General features: G+C 43.3%; 1 protein-coding gene across 4 annotated transcripts in view; it reads right to left on the bottom strand.

Annotated features, from left to right (window-relative positions):
• The window catches only part of LOC107226809 (neuropeptide CCHamide-1 receptor-like), a 68,973-nt gene that overhangs the window by 11,589 nt on the left and 44,408 nt on the right, over positions 1–12,976 (bottom strand). For 2 of the 4 annotated variants that reach the window (XM_046746508.1, XM_046746516.1), the window contains exons 2-3: positions 2,026–2,171; positions 371–649 (exon numbers count right to left, since the gene is read on the bottom strand). In XM_046746508.1, the coding sequence (XP_046602464.1) occupies positions 371–649; positions 2,026–2,043 (297 nt within the window). In that variant the 5' untranslated portion in view covers positions 2,044–2,171. Of the gene's footprint in view, positions 1–370; positions 931–2,025; positions 2,172–12,976 lie in introns of all 4 variants that reach the window. The other 2 variants (XM_015667732.2, XM_046746530.1) reach the window with 2 other exon arrangements.

The following is a 12,976-nucleotide window of genomic DNA, read 5'->3' as shown; positions in this document are numbered from 1 at the left end:
AAAATGGAGTGGGCGTAATGTCTACAGACGAGAGATGTTCACGCTGATTTCAAGGTGTCTGTTTGACGGAGAATAAAAAAATTACCGGGCAAATATCAAGCGCAGAGTTAATATCTGCGCGAGCGAATTCCAATCACACGAATGACTGCTCCAATTATACTGGTCTGCAAAGAAATTTTTTTTTCTTTCTCCTTCTTATTATTATGTATAAATATAATAGATTTGATGCTGTTGAATCGAAATATAATAATAAGAATTACGTACCACGTATACGTTTCATGTAATGTTTTTTTTTTTTGCTGACAAAACGGTATTTGTACTTAGATTGAAGATTGAAATCGTATTATCCCTCAATCAGGATCAGACTTACCAGCAAATCACCGAGCGCCAAGGACAGCACGTAGGTGTTCGGCACGTTGCGCATATTGGCGTGGCGAAGTAGAGTCAGGACCAGAGCACCGTTGCCGGCAACACCCACGACGAGGATCATGAGGAAGACAACGGGGACGATGTAGGTCTCGGGCCGAGAACTGTAGGGGATGTATTCCTCCTCCGCGCACTCGCTCCCATTGAAAGAGCAGTTTGAGGCTTGGGAGATTAATGGCAGCGTCGTGTTGTACGCCATGGCGAGGTGTGATTTAATTTCGCCCTAATGTGATAAAAGTTTGCCCACAAATCACTCGCGACCTTCGGTGCAGCGCGCTAAGCCTACCGAGTAAATAAACGTAGTCTGCCAACACTTTTGGTCAATTTGTACACTTCGAGCATCCGGGCTTAATTCGCGTCGCTCGAGTAGCGGTTGGTTAATTACGGACTGTTTGTTGCGGACATCTTTGCGTGGGGTGAAGTAATTATTCCACGCATAAAATTACCCACCCGGCTCACGAATCTTTACGAGCCGAGGTATTATACGTCTTACCGCCTTGAGCACTGGCAGTCAAACAATAATCAAGATAAGCAAAAGAATCGAAATTTAAATTAAAACTGGGATTAATTTTTCTCCTCCTTTTACGGCTTCCTGATTAGACTTGTACGGAAATTCTTTAATCAAATGTTATTACTTCTTTTTTCTGCTGCTGCCGCGATATCGCCATTGTTATCATTTCACTTTTCATCTTCTGATTTATTCTTTCGTTACCTACTTTCGATTGTTTCGCGGAAATTTTTCAGAGGATAAAAGTTAACCCCAACTTTGCGGAAACAGCTTGCGAAGACCTCGGCTGATGGCTACCTCTCAAGTTCGAACTGCCTTTTCCAGCGAATTCTCTCAATTCCGTGCCCCCATTCAAATAACAGAAACACCGCTGCACGAACCTCGAACTGGCCCTTTTTACTTCGCTCACAAAGTCAACCTTGCACTACTTTTACCGCCAGGCTAGTTACATTGAACAGTTGAACCTCACGGTCCGGTTCTCAACAGTACTGTCGTTTTTGATTGTTTTTTATTTTCGTTTCTTCGAGTCAGTGATAGTTTAGGATCGAAATGCTGTTCCGCAACATTTACTCTTTTGTACACACGTAGGTGAACGCTGATATTGATTAATTATTTCAGCGTGCTCGAAAGCCTTCGACTATAAACATAAGGCAGGGCAAGTTAGGAGGGTAACAATTCCCCACTGTAGTATGACTGTAAGTAGGAAAGTAAATCTCTCCGACAATACGGCGTAATTGAATTCTTGTTCATCCGATACGCTGCTGAGCCCCGTTTATCAGGTGTCCTTATCTTCGTTGCGTTTACCTTTCACGGTGGAAACTTTATACAGATTCAACAGTCACAAACAGAAAATCCGTTAAGCTTAGCCAATTTTAATCTATTTATTTTCAACGCTTGCAGTTTTATCTTTGAAGTTGACCCGGATTTTCTTTCGACCCATTCATCTACCGTCTACTGACTATCCGAGTTCAACGTCGACTTTTCAAACTTTTCGATCCAATGAATCAGGCACCGTTCGTTTACCCGAGCTATGCGGCTCTTCCAAGTTATACCTCATCGTCATCTCTTGCGTTACTCGGACAGTTTCTTACCCCCTTCCCATTACCCATGAGTTTCGAAGGAGAACCTTTTCCTTCCACCTTGGAATGTCGTCGATTCAAGACATGCCTCCCGTCCCTATCTCAGACTTTTCTTGCTTCTTTACTCGCCGCCGACGTTTTCTGAATAACACGGGAAACTGGAACAAACAATGTGATTCGTCAGTCCTAATTAGTTTTCTTTAATTACGTATTCGTTTGTAAATTTTTTTTTCTTTTTTTTCTCACCGTCAATACGGGGGAAAAAATTCATTCGGAGACCGCCCAGGCGTACTAATGCGACAAAATAAGCAGAACAGACGGCAAATTCTACTTTGGGATTCAAAGTAGGTACGGATCAGAAACGCGTAACTGACAGAACAAGAAGTGGAAACTAATTAGCGAATCATGAAAAATTTATCAACAAACACACACACACAGACACACACTCACATACTGTGCGGCGAATTGGTTTGCCGTCCAAACGAGGGTTGAGGACGCTTTGGTTAGGATTATTTGAATCTTTGTTGAAGAGGGGGGCGAGGTGATCAAATTCAAAGCCCTCGCGGCCCTCGCCAAGTGGTACATGCTGGGAATTTGATAACCAAACACTTGATCCCACCATCGCCGGGGATGTCAAACACATTACGGATGCTCCGCGACTCTCTGATTGATAATTACATAGTATACGCACAGGTTTTCCGTGCGTACAAAGAAGAAACCTGCGAACATCAATTCGTCTCTACCTTGTAATTATTTTCACTCATTGTCCATTGACGAAATTAACAATCATAGTTTTCCACTTGGGTAGAATTTATTCAGAACGTATATTGTTCGTTTGGCAAAGGGGCATAGAAAAAAATTAATTATAAGACGAGTCGAACTAGTTTGAAAATAATAAAAATAATGGTGATAAAAATTCTAATTTCCAGGAAAATGAAATCGGTTCCTTGAGTAACGTGTTCCAAAGTAGATGGAAGTTCACTTAAATCCAATATGGTGGGAAACGGCTGAGAGGATTCCATTGGATTGATTGGTAAGTATATACGTATGTACTTATGCTATTGTTATTACATATGTACTTTGAAAAAATTTTAAAGATTTGAGCAGATAGTATTCTATTTTTTTAAACGTAACTCGACCGTTATTGTTCCATATTTTGGAGAAGGATCGATTCGTTTTTTCTTATCTTTTCTGAATCGTAAAAATACGGATAAAAAGCAGGGAAAAAACCAGACGCTTGTATGAACCCGTCAAACAGCGTGCTCCTTATGCAAATTTTCTCTAATAAAGTGCGTCGACGTGGGAAAGCTATGAAACGAGAGCTTAATCTCCGATAAAAAGGGTTTCAACAATTTAGCATACCTACCCTTGGACTAAAACTCGCCGAGTAAGCTCTGCGATCGGTGATAAAAGCTAGACTTCTACAAATTAGAGGTACTTGCCGCCCGGGAGATTTGAATCAAGTCTAGGACTATTTCTGATTCATACTATCTCTACGGCGCGGTGTTTCGCGTACGAGAGTTAAATGGAGCGGGCAAAAACAATGCTAACCGTAAAATAGGAGGGGGGAAATTAATTAAAATTACGGGACAGCAATCTCGTCCACGGATCAGCCGGTAAGAGCGTAATCGGTACGACGCACGAACATTTTTTGCAAAGTTTTTAACGCATACGCTTTTCGTTCTGCGTCTCCAACGCAGCGCTCGCGTCGGTTCAATTATTCAACGGCTGATCAAAGATTCGGACCGAATGTAGATTAACCGTTGAGCTAGTAGAGTGGATGGACTCAAGGATGTGCAAAAACTTTACTCTTTAGTCTGAGTAACGAAAAATTATACATTTTTTGATAGAGAGAAGGATAGGAAAGTCAACACGATTTAGGCGCTATGCCAGCCCCGTTTAATATTAATTACAAAATTCAAAGACGGATCACCTCATCGGTGTTGAGAAGAGTTTATCACGTTACCGTAGACGGGTAATACGCTAGATTAGTTTAATATAACGAAGGCCTCGAATACCTGTCTTCAAAGTTTTCATAATTTCTTATAATTTGTCACGACTGGAATGTAGCCGCTGTTACTAACTTTAGCAAATTATTAATCTACGAAAAATGAATGCGATTACAGGTATGCGGATAATTCGTTGAAGGGTTAGTATTAATGCTTGAAATCGGCGTGACACTTTTACGATATAAGTGAATAAAATGCAAAGTTGGAAGATACTTTTGAAACGATTTGTCGAAAACTTTTGAGAGCCTTCTGTCGTTGACGGAAACCGCGGTAGATGCAGGTTTAATATAACAACAGAATTATACATATCGGAACGTATATGAAACGTGCAATTCTTCTTTCATGTAAAATTTTATTACCTTTTCCTCGGCGAAATTGAATCGTGCATTAGCTTTCATACAGCTACTCGCGTTTGAAATACGACTACGAAGTCACTAAAAAATGGTAATAATGACAATGTTAAACCGTGCTATTCCAATCGATCTAACATTATACAATTCACTTTGCAGTTTATCATTGAAAACGCGATCCGATATTCCGGTGCCATATCGTCAGTGATATATGCACTTAACTCTCGAACTCGGTACGTATGTAATATTCAATAATCTGGATCCTGTAACCGTAAGCCGAGTTTAGTTATGAATGTACATGCACCGTTTGATCGACCTTGGAGCACTAAATGATACATGTAACCATTCGGAACGATCTTATTAATTGATTTCCGACGCACCGTAGGTATCTTGAAAATAGTCCAGCACCGATCGAATTACCGAAAATTTTTGCAAATGTGGTAAAACATTACGAAAACAGCGATTTTTTGCAATTGGATGCGTGTGACAATAAGACTGGCGAGAATGCATAATTCGGACCAAGTAATTTGGCCCGTTCAAGCCTGACCGTCAACGGTCGAGTTTAAATGTGGGGTTGAATCGAGATCAATGGAGGGTAAAACTAGAACTAAATTAACCCCCTTGTCTCTCAAGTTAGAAATTCCCGTTAGATTCCCGTGTTTCCTGTCGCGATTCATTAGCAGAACTCCACCGTTGAGAGTGCTTTCAATTAGCGAAAATCCTCACCGACGAATTTCAATGCCATGTGAGCAGTGCAGCAGTGCAGAAGCGCGAAATTTCAGGGAATTAGTTGAATCCACTGCAGTAAGTCTGGTCCTGTTTTTATTCTGACTGCATCGACGAGAATGAATTGGACGTTTTAGCCCGGCTCTGCCTTGACGCGAGAATCGCGGTGTCACTTGCTGAAAATAGCGTGAAAACAGGAGCTTTCACAAAAATTGGCTGATAATAAAGCTAACAGCTTTTACAGCCTACGCGCCTACGTCATATCTTCCCTCGTGCGAAACAGGTGGTCCTCGGATGCAAATTTTTTCGAGCTATTTAGATCGTTTTTTCACACGTCAACATACACGAAGCGTCTTCTTCCACTGGAGGGTATTGGTGGCCCTCTTGCGCTTCGGGGGAGAAAAGTAGAAGGAATAAAGCACCTAAGGGGAGACTAGTTCGGAAAGTGCCTGCGAAGTTTGAACTCCCTTCTTCTCAATCCCCCAAATATACACACCGGGAGTTCTACGTGCTGATCAAGAGATTAGGGTACAATTCCGAGCTAATCCGACGCGGACGTCGGCGTCATACCCGGCAGGTATAGACTGTGTACACATACATACTATACTTTACTGGGGATAAAGTTTATGCGCTTGAATTTTCCGAAAGTAAATATTGTTCTTTCATAAACGAGCAGCTCTCACTTACACCGTACGGTAGGGAAAGTCTGCGATGTTTCAGCGTCGAATAGTAGGTAGAAAATCCAGCCGACATCGATGTTCCAAAAACTGGTCAAGCAAGAGCGAAAAATGTCGAACCGCAATCAGCAGGGTAAACGGTCAAGTGCACTCGTCAAAATTGAAAATATCGACAACTCCGATCTGCATGACATTGCTAAGAAATATGCTTCCCTGATTCGTGGCGGGGCTTTGGTGAAAATGTTTTACCACCTTTTACAGGGATATTTGAAATACGAGGGTTGGAAAATAATCAGTGTGCTCGAGTCACTGAGTTCCTTGAGTAACCGGGAAGGTTTGTTTTATCTGAAAATAATTCTTTGTTTTTTGGAGAAGTGCAGTTTTCTGGAAATATCGATTTACGTTACAGAGGTACGGATATATGGGTAATGTGGAGGCAATCGAGATTTGCGATGCCTAGATGCAGCCGATCGCAATGTTACTTGCCCCTTGAGGCCCAGAGGGAAATGCTGCAGAATCTTATCGCGAGATTGCGGTACATTGCAGACGTCAACTTACTATTAGATAGTCTTTGGATGGTTGAGAGGCCGTAATCCGCTCGGTGAAGCGTGATGAGAACTTGGGATTTGGTTTACGATCAATAACTCAGTTTCTTTCTCATTCCGTTTTTCTCTTTATATTTTCGCGCACTCGGGGGGATGCGTATTATGTACAAGTCGTGACGTCAGCAGCGGATATTTCATATAAGGGGAAGAGAAGCCGGTCTGGTAACGATGCGGATTTTCACATCGCGAGCCGATCTATCTTACACTTAATTACCTTTAGCGGGGTAGAAAAGTAAGCGATATACGGGATAAAAAATTTATCTTGTAACAGCAACGCGGCGAAGGAAGTGCGAAGGGTAAAAGTCCCTGCAACAGGATCCTGTCGGAGTTATAAGAGTCATTTCCTTCTGCGGCCAACGTGTCGATAACGACGGTGAACGTGCTCCATATATTGTATGCGTAGCAGATAAATAACAACGTTTCTTACGGCTTTTATACGAACACGCTCTGATAGCGGAAAAATATGGTTCGCCGGTTGATATTCCGCGACCTCCTGTTCGCTATTAAATCGTATTATCGTCGTTGTTTTCCGATTACCGCAATCTAGTGTCAATATAAGGATGATTTCGTTATACGGCGTTTCGAAACAAGTCGGACAAATCAAATGACGCCGATATTACATTTAGCCGGAAGTTAGGTCGGCGATGGAGGCGGTGCAGTAAGATTTGGCAGGAATCGGGCAATTTATGTTGCTCGCGGTTGGCAATCGTGCCAGCATCACACCCTATTTCGTAAAAATAAATGACCTCCTATCGTTTTGTAAATATACTTACAGCTTAGCCGTTAATGGCAACCACAGTACGGCTTTCGTTCCTATCGAGCACTGCGTACCTGAATACGGTTCCCCCCCTCCTGCTCACCGCAGGAACGACGAACATCCATCACACAGAGTGAAATATCGTTTAAACTGCTCCGATAACGCTGTGTACGTCCCACGTGGTATCAATCCGTCACTGAATTATTATCGTCTGTTAAAAAACGACTCTTTCGACGTCTCCAGAAGTTGGAGGATCTGTTGTCGAATCCAAACTGTATTAATTCCCTTCTCATTTGCTACCAGTCATATCGATTTCCTCGATCTATAAGCTCTGTAATGTAGAGACGCGAGATCTCTGGATCGTGATCGCATTCATCTGGATCATCGTAATCGGCGAACTTGGACGAGCCGGGATGTAGGTCCGTCCTGTTTTTCGACTGTCCTCCAATATCGAGGCGGCATAATTTTCCCGAAGTTATACAAACCCTCCCAACATCAATTCCACCCCGGTATCACAGTTATCGCAACGCGACGCTCGAGTGAAAATCCTTGCTACGATCACCACCATCACTCGAAGGGATATCTTGGAAGGGACAGGGTTCGCCGTCTTATCTGGCACGTGGACCAGTCAACGCCCGGATGTCCTCGGGCACCTCTGCGGAGAGCGTCAACACTTCACGGACGACTTCACACGGGTCTTTAGGAGGACTCGAGACTCCGGCCGTAAACCGACCCGGACATTTGGGGACAAGGCTGACCTCGGTTTTTGATTGATGGCGCGTGGAGACCGCTTGCTACGTGTTGCCGTATAATTGGTTAAACTACGTTATCCCACCTCACGCGACGACGTGAGAATCGATACATGCTGACTTGTGAGTTGTGACAGTCCTGCAATAAATCTGTTTGCCTGCTTTCGCCAATTTTTTTAACGTGCCTCCGTCGAAGGGAATCTGGACCGCGATTTCGGCATTCAGGGATTTGGACGTATCCTTTTGCGATGAAAGGAGGAAGGACTTGATCGAAACTGAGGATTAGAGATATACGAGTGAAAGGTTTTCACGTTGAGTACTGGGTAAATAAAGATTGCGAAGTGTTACCATTATAGCTTATCGAAACCTTTTACTCGATCGACAGAAGCATTAGACAAATATTTCATTCGTGACTCACGTTTGCACGTTAATTTGTTATAAGCATCGGTATGTTTTTACTTCACTCGCCATTTCTAGATCATCAAAGTTGATCGGATTTTTCGGATACGAAGGCGATCAGCACTTGGAGTAATTCAGGTTCCGAAACGTAGCGGAGATTTTATACCAAGGAGATGACAGGTTCGTGGTTATCCTTAAAAGCTTGTCAAAGTTGTCGTGCGCGCGGAAAAGGCCATCGGAATGGACGATGGGGGTGGAGAAAGCGCAAAATCCGAGGGTGCCACAGAAAGTGAGTGCGACAGAGAGAAGAAAAAAAGTACTTGTGGAAAGTAGCGTGGCAGCAGCTTCCTAACGATCCTCTTACCGTACGGAAGGAAGAACTGACTGGGTAAAAGTGTTTCCCCTTAAAAATGGTAAATTTACGACGCACGCTAATGACATAAGCATGCCGACTCAAATCGCATAAATTATCGCAAGACTTTTTTGAAGGACCCGAAATTTATACGTTTCTTGAAAAATTTACATAAAACAACCAATATCGCGTTTGCTAATATGCGATTGTAATATTTTATCGAATCATACGGCCGGCAAACAACTCGAAAATTTATTTCATGGACGGTGGATCGAATCCCATCACACACCCACGGTAAGCGGGTATCAAAGTGTCACCTTGGATGTCTGGAAAAGCTGATCCGATGCTCGATCAGAATTGTGTGAATCGCAAGGATCAGGTAAAGAGCCCGACAAAAGTGACGATCGAAGCATGGGCAAAATAGTCCGCCGAAGGTGCAGGGGCGAACTATTCGATGTACATATCAGAAATGACGAAGGAGAAAATTCCCAGAATTCTCGTATGACCGGAATTCGTATATAAGCGAGGTAATTAGCCAGGCGGCATGCACGTGGTGATGAGAAGCAACGATTAATCATGTGAATCCCGATAGCTGGTAGCCTTAATCACGGGTAATCGAGAAGAAAAAAGATACCTCGAACACGAGATGTAACCTTCGGCTGATTCCGGGTGAAACCGAGGTAACTTACGACTGGTGAAAAAAAGCTTTGGCAAGTGATTTGCAATAAAAAAAAAATAAAAATAAAAATAAATAAATAAATAAAAAAGTCGAATACGTGGATGTTCCGAGTTTCTGATCCAAACTCCGTAATTCCGTTTCGACTCGGGGTAATAAATAATGCTCAGAATCCCTCCGAGAATTTGAATTTCAGATATTCAACCCCCGCAATAACGGTCCGACAGTTTTCTGGACACGTTTTCCATAACGGTGTTGCAGTGACTTCGCCTGATTACTGATCACAATATTTTATAATGGAAAACCGTGTTTAACAACGTGTCGGAAACGGCGGCAGGGGAGAGAAATCTTTTGATTACAACGGTGCGGATTTAACCGCGTCTTTGGTACTGTTGGGAATTTTTATTCCCACTATCAAAAATGCACCCTTCCCCTTTTCCCCCCCAGGCTCGTCAACGATCAAGTCCATACATCATGGACTCGGCGTACCGAGCTTAACAAGGGGGCGAATTCTAGGCCGAGACGCGGTTTTTTGGCGAGTCGAAAAAGGCGAATATTCGATGCGGCAAATGAACCGCGGCTAACAGGTCTCGATGGTGCTCGGGCGAATTTACATGGAGAAAGACGCCGGCGTCTATCCGACGCAACGCTGTCAACTTGGACGTCAGCCAGACGGGTAGTTAAGCTCTCCCTGTGTCTCTATTCTACTCGGCGATGAGTTAATTTTCCGACTATCTGCTCTGCTGTCTGACAATTAGGTACATTTCTCGGCTTTGCGCGAAGCTCGACAATCTGCTTGTGAAGCCGCGCCGGGTGCTTGAAATCGGTGAAAAGGACCGGCGCCAGCTCCTTTATCGCGATGGTCTTTTCCCTGAACGCCGTCCTCTTATCGGGCTCATTGACGCTGGCTTATTTGTTCCATTACTGTGTGGCGAAAGCGCTTATTTATTACGCCGCTATTTTATCTCACGAATTCGTGCGTCGATTACTAGAATTGTTTGAATAACTACTCTAAGCCTGGCGAAATCCATCCATTGATTTCTACTTTCAGTTTCAGCCTTGCAACCTATTCCAGAATGTGAATTCATTTTCCGGTGTAACCTAGATTCATTCACTCGCGATTGTCTCCATTGTGACATTGGATTATTCCCGAAGAACGTGACGCACTTTCTGCAAGTTCACACTTTTTTTTTCTCCAGTCCTGGTCTTGGATCGTTACGGTAGAAAGCTTGTGAGGTAAATGTCCCAGTTATCGACCCTATTTCAATTATCGACATTGTTTGGTTGTATCTGTTCGATCCTTAGTACTAAAATGTCTAAAAAATAAATTTGTAGTGTTTAACCCTCTAGCGATTGATTTCAGGCGTCGAAAAATTCACAATTCGTGTCGTCAATTTATAATTTTGAAAAATCGTAGGGTCAATAATTGGGTCTAGACGCGTTAATAATTATAATCGGTTCACTTGCCCTAGAAAATTCTTCAAAAGCCAAACTCCACAGACCAATTCCAATATATTATTTCGTAATAATGACAGTTCGAGTATCCGTTTCGAAGAGGTAAATTGTGTAGGCGTCTTACAGGCGCATTTATCCCTTGACTGCAGGGGTTGCGACCCTCGAGTGCTTTGCGATTGGTCTGATTTAGATAGCGCGTGGGTGCAGGCAGGTTGCTCGTTTTTCGGCGGTCTCCGTGGGTTCTTGGTGGAAAGTCGACACGCACTTCTGCGAAAAGGCGCTAATAATAAGCGGGGGTGGTTTACGGCGTAAAGTATGAAGAAAGAGGCCACGTTGGTTGAATTAATTTTTTCCAGTCGTACAACTCAGGCCTCGCGTGCTGGCTGTGACAGCAATTTTTTGCCGATTAAATCTACGCGACGAGCCGTCTGCGTAGCTTTGGTTTAATCCGATTTTAACACTGGCCCGATTTATTGTCCGCACGTTGCGAGATCGTTCACTGCATTGGGGATTTTTTTGACCGCTGGATGAAACCGTCGGCTGTATGTCAGCATAGATATTTTCAACTTTGGAGATATTTTAAAGCTACACACTTGACGGCGCGTAAAAAAACCCGACACATCTTCTCCCAAAGCTGATCCCTTTTGCTGCGGATCATGTACGGACGATATGTTGAAGTATTCAGCGACTTCTTTGTATAGCGTCGGGAAAAGTCAGATCCTCCGTTGCGATCAACAGACCGTATCGCATTTTTCACCGTAAATATTTTTACATACACCGCCATGAACCAACCACCTTACTTTATACTCAGCGCGTTTCGGCACGGTTAAAAAATACGCTTAGAACTTTCACGACGAGGAAATTGAATATGGCCATTTTCGCTTTGATGTGTGTTCAAGTTTCCGCCGTTATAACCGCACCGACATAAGCCTATTATGCATTCGAACATGCCCGGATTCTCGCGGTTGAGAAATCCCGCCACAACATCTTTCGCGACGATTATTTCGACCGTTTGTAAGAGTCACTCGGTGAAATGAAATTGCCAGTTTTAAGCTTTCAGAAATTCGCCTGCTCTTTGCGGAACGAGGGCGCAGCTTTTTGTTTCGTCGGATTTTTCTCGATCCGTTTCTCGGTGAGCGTAGTCAAGTTTTACGATTGAAAAATTCTGAAGAACGCTTTGTTTGACCTCAGATATTTCCGCAACATTTCATTTTCTCTTTATTCTTGACTGATCACTCAGTCATTTGTTCTTCAAAGAATCTGAGGTTTAGATCGTAAACGCCCGTGTGTCGATCGAAATGATCGGCCAATTATTACTCCGGATATAGATTCGGTTGCATTCGTTGGGCTTGCAAATTCGTATATCATTCAGTTTTGGCACGAGCCGCCTCTGCAGTGCCGAATACGGTACATTCTGGTAAAATAACGAACAGTCGGATCGGCGAGGCATTTTCAAACAACGTTTCAAATTTATTGTCCCATCTGTTCGTTTGAGGTTTTAATTGGAACGAGCGTCGCGGCTCCTGCGAGGGTGAGTGACGTTTAAAAATGTGTATGCGTGCTTGACTGAAAATTCTGTCACGTCAAGCAGCAGCAGCAGCAGCCCCGTTATTATTATATATCGCTGTCAAATTGTCATGCACCAGCCGTGATTTTCCTTGGAAATGAATATCAAAATTCAGGTTATAGTATTTCGTTCGTCCTTTGTACTCCGAATTGTTATTTACCCTCCTCCAGCGCGTCGAGGATCGGGCAAATTTCACACATCCCCCGGTATTCGTTGTAATAATTCAATCAGGACTGCAAGATGCCTGAAGCTCGGCTCTTGCGGCCGGAGGAGGATCTTCGACCTCCGCGGATGCAACGGAAGCTCGAACTCCCGCGCTGGTAATTAGAGTAACAGCCTGATGTCGTTTTACAACAACTGCGTCACTGCTACGAGGTGACGACTCGTATTGTATCGCGTCTCGCTGTCTGGCAAAACGTGTCCAGAACACCCCGCGTTATTCTTTTCATCCCTGCAACGACCTGGATATACTTATCAGGGTGGTTCCTATTTTGTTCGTCTCAAAGCGAAAAAATAGAAACAGTTCTTCGCTAGATTTACGAAAATTTTACCAGAGGCATTTTTTGTAGAGCATTAAATTCCCCAGAAAATAGCCAGAGGAATTTTTTTGTGATATACGGTTTTAAATTAATAAACCGTTT

The sequence above is a fragment of the Neodiprion lecontei genome, chromosome 1 (genome assembly GCF_021901455.1).
Source record: "Neodiprion lecontei isolate iyNeoLeco1 chromosome 1, iyNeoLeco1.1, whole genome shotgun sequence".
Taxonomy (NCBI): domain Eukaryota; kingdom Metazoa; phylum Arthropoda; class Insecta; order Hymenoptera; family Diprionidae; genus Neodiprion; species Neodiprion lecontei.
The sequence above is the reverse complement of the archived record's forward strand: the minus strand, read 5'-3'. Positions and strand labels throughout refer to the sequence as shown.